The sequence below is a fragment of the Strongylocentrotus purpuratus genome, unplaced genomic scaffold (genome assembly GCF_000002235.5).
Source record: "Strongylocentrotus purpuratus isolate Spur 01 unplaced genomic scaffold, Spur_5.0 spur5_scaffold_13, whole genome shotgun sequence".
Lineage (NCBI taxonomy): Eukaryota > Metazoa > Echinodermata > Echinoidea > Camarodonta > Strongylocentrotidae > Strongylocentrotus > Strongylocentrotus purpuratus.
Genome location: NW_022145598.1, coordinates 30,426,587 through 30,432,878, shown reverse-complemented (window position 1 = coordinate 30,432,878; position 6,292 = coordinate 30,426,587). Strand labels below are relative to the sequence as shown.

The 6,292-nt window shown below is 35.8% G+C and overlaps 1 protein-coding gene across 1 annotated transcript; it reads left to right on the top strand.

Moving 5' to 3' along the window:
• The first annotated feature begins 2,105 nt into the window (after positions 1 to 2,105).
• On the top strand, positions 2,106 to 5,929 carry LOC105446879. The gene is made up of 3 exons (XM_030983323.1): positions 2,106 to 2,251; positions 3,479 to 3,656; positions 4,941 to 5,929. Exons 1-3 carry the CDS (start codon positions 2,197 to 2,199, stop codon positions 5,116 to 5,118), a joined length of 411 nt encoding a protein of 136 aa, XP_030839183.1. The 5' UTR covers positions 2,106 to 2,196; the 3' UTR covers positions 5,119 to 5,929.
• The last annotated feature ends 363 nt before the right edge of the window (positions 5,930 to 6,292 follow it).

Here is a 6,292-nt window from a genome sequence, read left to right as displayed (position 1 = left end):
GCTAGCCCCAGAAGCTAATTGTATGACACAAATGTGGGCTATAAACCATAGCCCACAGGTTTGCACTCACCCGCCATGCTTTTAGCCCAACTCTATGGATCAGACTTACTGACTGACTGCTTTAAAAGGGCAATTTATGTAGAACGTAACTCTCTTGATTTTGTCAAAAACTTTTATTTATTTCTTAATTCATTCTGCAATGTTGTGCTTTCTTTTCCATATTTGACTTTAATTTACACCTTTTCATTTTTCCTTGAACTTTCCAATTTTCTTGACACTTTCAAAATTCCTTATTTTTTACTTAAAATAAAGAAATTTCCTTGACAGTGGAAGCCCTTGCATAGTCCGATACAGATTAGTGATGATTCATGCATTTCATTGACGAGTCATACGCCCGCACACGTTTCCTCATGGTCAGGGATGACATTGTGTACATCATCAAAATCAGGAACAACGAGTAAAGCCCACGTTTTCCTTTTTACAAAATATTTTCACCTCTATTCTTGTTAACCCAGCAGAGTATGGTGGGTTTCCACAAATGATGATAATGGCTTTGACAGAATGAGAAGTTCACTCATAGGGCGAGTAAAAGAGCCAAGTAAACTGCATAATGATTATGTGTTATAACATTTTTATATCATTATAATTCCGAAATTTATCTTATGAAAGCCACGCATTCCTTCCATTCTGACCATTATTAAATGTTTAATCGTAACTTTTAGTGTAGACACATGAACTTATACGGGGGGGGGGGGGGGGGGCTGACCCTTGGGAGGAGAGTCAATCAGACTCTCGGTTTACAATACACCTCTCTGTTAATTATTTACTTTTTATTCATTATTGTTAATTTGTATTGTGCATAATGATTCATGTTTTTTTTTGTGGTTTTTTTGTTGTTGTTGATTTGATTTGATTATTTTGCATATTTTTTTATATTTTGTGATCTTTTGTTACTGGGTTTTGTTTGTGATATAATTTGTATATTTTTTATTCAGTCAACACGGACTTACTGAAAAACAACCGTTTAGGCTGAGAGAGTTACCGTGTTTAAATACATAAATGAAATGAAATGAAAAAATACAGACTTTAGTGATAGTGAGTGCTATCAAGGACCTATACGGCTCAAGAACTCCTTGGTATAAAGAGCTAGAATAAGAAAAAAGGCAGATGTGATAGCATTAAGATAGAGCACGTTCATACTTTGGAAAAGTTAGTTTGTGGCACTTATTAGAGGTGAAAAAGTTTTTTTTATTTTTATAAAGAGGAGATGAACATCTTTTAGAAAGGACAAAAGGCATTTGTCATAAGTATAAAAAAGGCACTTATCAGATGTGAAAAGGGGGCACTTATCAAAGGTGAAAGGGGCACTCATCAGATTCGCACTATTAAAGCACGGGCACCCCCACCCCACACTCTTTAAGATAATGTGGGAAAAGGGGGAGGGGGAAATGGCGATAACATGAGCAAACTTAGAAAACCGATATGCAATCATAATGTAGAACACCTTCATGTACTCCTACAACGGATAACAATGAAAGGTCATTCACTATTGAAAACAATGCCCCCCCCCCCCCCCCCCACACACACATCCTCTATTACTCTTGTGTTAGTCTGGGAAGTATTGCAGTGAGAATAATCTACGCCTTGATATTGTATTGTATTGTATTAGTAATATTTTATTATATTTTGTTGCTTTAAAGGTATTGAACATGTTGAATAATTATAAGTTAGACAGTACCACCTGTGCGCTTAGAAACATCTGTATAAAGCGCCCTATAAATATAATAATAATTATTATTATTATCCCACTTCTCCCGCCCGTTTTGAGAAAGTGTTGACAGGGGCCATAATAATATTGTCCCAGAGTTGGCCCCCTCTGCTCGTGACCCCTCGGGAGCTCCACCTCTTAGTTGTTTTCTATTTTTACTAAGGGAAATTTATTTTTCCTTCAAGGCTACACAGCATAGAGAAAGTAGTTTATGAGAGCAATACATCGCTTTAAAACAGCGCCAGCTGAGACGATGTAGCTAGAGCCTAGCTGGTCAGTGATTCGATCAACGAACTCATACTCGCGGCGCGCGCGCGAGCAGCGCACCTGGATTTTCTTTTTCATACCTTTCATTATTTCTCGCGCGTTTACTTGTTGCAGACGTAAACAACTTTTTCTCTCTGCTTGGACAACTGTAATTGGATATAATGGAGCTTTTTGCAACGGTACACGTTGCATTTATCACGTCATTATTATTTTCAGGTAAGAACCAAGTACATTAGTGTTTATTGTGTTTTCAGTGATCAATTGTGGATATCCTATGTGTATTTTGATGCCTGTAATCTCTGAATTGATGCGAGAATCTCGAGCTCGGTCCGATATGTGGCTTATTGTGTTGGTAAATATATAGGTGAATCCCCGTGCCGTGGCCGTGTTAGACTTGGACTCGGAGACGGCACGGCATCCAGAGTGATCGGGTGACGGATAGTGTGGACATTGTTTTCATGCATACATTGGCAATTGGATCTACAATTCTACATTGAGGCTAGATAGCAAATTTTATACCTTCTGAACCTTCTGAATTTGGAGTCAGCAGGGCGGTATTCCGCATGTCGCTAACTTGTACTGGGGGGTGCAGGTGGACCACTACACCGGGGTTTCCCCCTACTCTTATATGAATAGTGCAGTGGGTTCTTAACGTGCAAAGGTAGTGACTCTTCTCTACACGGGGCCTCCATTTAACGTCCTATCCGAGGGATGGAGTGTTTTCCACTTGACATAACCTGCGTCTATGAACAAGGGAAGGGGCACGTTAACACACAACGCAGGCTTCAGTCATCCGCCTGGGTGGGAGTCGAACCCGGGATCTTTGGTTCGACAGACGGACGCTTTACCGACTGAGCCAACTCGCCTCCTTAAGATGTATTTCATTAGTTATCAATTACTTAATTCTAGTGATTGTTGTGACTTTTGAGTTTTGTGTCTTTAATCTTGCTCAATTAATGTCTCAAAATTTATTGTCTCTTTTTGGAATCTGGATCAAACTTAAATTTAATTTGGTTGTTATGTTTTCTTGTGATTTTGTTTGTTTAAAGTTTTTGTGTTGTTTTGTTTGTTTGTTTTCTCCTTTTTTTTAATATGGTCAGATCGAGACTCGGTCTTGGTCAATGCGTAGGCCTATAATTAAGACTTTCCTGTGATTTCTGGCAGCCCATTTTAGCGTTCACTCGCTTTGTTTAAATTTTGTTTACAACTACATTTTTTCGCTTCCGGCTTTACAATGTCAGTTCATTCTTGCGATTTACTGTGACGAGTACAAGACAAAAGCCTAAAGGTTTCATTATGTCTGTATTCGTTGTTATTCTTCAAAAATATGAAATTGTCAAGTTAACTCATTTTCCATTGACCAGCAGAAAGTAAAATATATTAATTTAATTTCCCTAACTCTTTTTTTTCTTACATATTTACATTTTACAATATTTCTTGCAGTGTTTAAGTTGATTATGTGCCAGGATCAAGTCACAACTCCAGGCACGGTCTTTGTCACAGAAGGTGAAATAGCTACCTTTTATTGCCGATTTGATCCCTCAAATCTTGTCGCGTTGGATTGGAAGAAGGGAGAGGATGTGAATACCGCTGTTTCTCTTATCAGATTATTTAAGACACGGTAAGTTATCATTTCTTATCACTTCAGGCTTAACAAGTGAACCCTGACGCAACAAAAGTGTCATACATTTTCAGAGGAGACATCAAATTCAATGAAGCTACTACCGGTATTCAAAAGAAGAAAATAGTATCTGGAAAGTTTTTGTTTCCATGTATTTTTATCCATTTAGGTTGTGTATGGATTTATTTTAGTATTGAGACATTTGTACACAAAGCCACATACCCTGGCAGAGTGCATTAGATTCAAAGAATTAACACGTGTACATGAAGGTTGCCTTCTTTGTCTCTCTGCACAGTCACTGGTTTGCCATGCATGCATTGTTGCACTAAACAATGTCATGTTTTTTGTTCAAACCCTTAATATCATCTTTTCAGTGCCAGAAGGGTGTCAACTCAAAAAAAAAAAAAAAAAAAAAAAAAAAAAACTAAAGGAATTATATCTCTCCAAATATGCTTGTTAACTTTTGAGGTACAATATATGTTAGTGCAATTTTTTTTTTTTTTCTTTTTTGTCAAGACGAGGTACATTAAGGGGCATGCTTTTATATTTTGTTTTTATTTTGTAATTACAGAATGTCTTATTTTAAGCCATGTTTTATTTAAACCTAATAATTTCCAGCTATTATCTTAGGGATGTTGCGCTTCAAACATTTTATGTTTATGCATTGTTCCTACTATGTATTATTATTGTTTATTGTAACCAAACGTTATTATCTGTAAACAGTTATTTTACATGGTGAATAAATAAAACAAACAAACAAACAAACTCTATGCTTAAGTATACAAGTTTAAAGAAATGATATGTTTGTGGATTGTGAATAAATCAAATTTGAATGAAAGTCTAAGGCAGATAAAGAGAAATGGTAATAAATACATTTTTATTTTAGAGTGCTGAATTCAGGAAAATTGCTTGTACTGTATGTTGTACACATGTACATGTAGATAAGGGCTAGTTTCTATTAAAGCTACATGTAGTTGACATCCCATAGAAACTTGTTTTAATAATGCTATTACATGTACACAACATGTTTCAAATGGATGTCCAAGAAGTTGGAATTGTAACGGTTTCAAGAAATGGCCCTCCTGCATCTAATGTATGTTAATATTGTATTCAATATTATCTGTATGAAATTATATACACTTAAAATATTGTATCTAACCATATTATGTTCATGAAAATGTATGATGAAAAAAAGAAAAAAGATGCAGAAACCAATAAAATAAAATAAAATAAAATCAAATCATCAAATGAACAAAATTTCCTTCACTTTCTTTTGTCTAACAGCACAATTCGTGGCGATGATCTTAGGGTTGACATGACAAGAAATTATTCTTTGACTATTAATGAAACCACACAAGCAGACAGTGGAGTTTACTGGTGTCAGGTGACATTGCAAGGCGTCTTTGAGTCATCCACAAACCTCACAGTATCACCAGGTAAGAAGAAATTGGTTTATATTTAGTTCAAAGCTTTAGATACTGGTGGTCAACAAATATTCATCACTTCGTGAACTGGAACGTCCTGCAGAGTATTCACCCACTCCTAGCCTTGTGTGCCAGGCTGTAAGGCGAAACACAGTGAAAAATGTATTGTACGACACATGCGCTGGCAATCCTTGTACCTTGTGTTCATCTCTTCCAAAAGGTCCACTAGGAACTATAACTGGAAGTATTGGCGTTACGAGAGTAAAAAAAATTGTGTAATTCAGGGGTTATGCTATTCATAGCTCTGCAGTCACGGTCTTACACTAACCAAATTCCTAATTTTGACCCTGGATTAAACACTACACTGAACAATATCCCTAACCCCTAACAACCTAAAACCCAATCACAACCCTGCCCATATCCCTATCTTTGAGGAAATAAAGCCCAGAGTACTTGTCCATGAAGTGTATGTCAGATCAGAAATAGTAACATGTTGGCTCAAAATCACCACCAGTATAAAGTCATCGTATGGTAAATGTTGGCATCAAGGTTTTTTTTCAAAGGCTAGATTATGAGCTTTCTAACTTTAATACATCTACAGTATACATGTAGCTTTTGCAGTTTACTGAACACTTTTTCTTTACGGAGCCGGAAAGGCGTTTACTCATACAGGTGTGTATATACTTTAACAAAGAGTTAACGCTTGTGATGGCTTACGAATATTACTTATTATAAGAGCAACCAGTTTCTATCGCTATTATTCAGAGATTGAAACCAACTTTATCAACATCTGATCTGTTCTTTTTTCAGTTCTCGTAAATGCATCGTTATCTTTTTTCAAGCTACTGATTCATTTTATTTCTTTCAACACTCAGTGACTCTTTAAGCCAACTTTTTGAAAAATTAACAATGATAATATTGACAATTATGATGAATGTACACTGTACCATTTTTGACACATTAAATGTTAAACAAGAGACAGCTTAATAATATTAAACCCATTTGAAATGCATGTTATAGACAGAAATTAAAATGAAATCCAACAGGTTGATGTTTTGTAGTTTATGCAGGTTTTCCTTTTCTCTAGTGATTATTTATTTATCAAGAGAAGAGGAAAATGTATGCTGGAAACTTCTGTCACTTCATATAGTGTTTTCTTCATGATTTTAAGTTACTTCCTGTCTTATAATATCATTATAATTTTTTTCTATG

Excerpts from the sequence above, each read along its gene's own strand:
- LOC105446879 (XM_030983323.1), top strand. The coding sequence starts at position 2,197 with ATGGAGCTTTTTGCAACGGTACACGTTGCATTTATCACGTCATTATTA. Across the intron at positions 2,252-3,478 it reads CACGTCATTATTATTTTCAG|TGTTTAAGTTGATTATGTGC; the intron begins GTAAGAACCAAG and ends TATTTCTTGCAG. Across the intron at positions 3,657-4,940 it reads ATCAGATTATTTAAGACACG|CACAATTCGTGGCGATGATC; the intron begins GTAAGTTATCAT and ends TTTGTCTAACAG.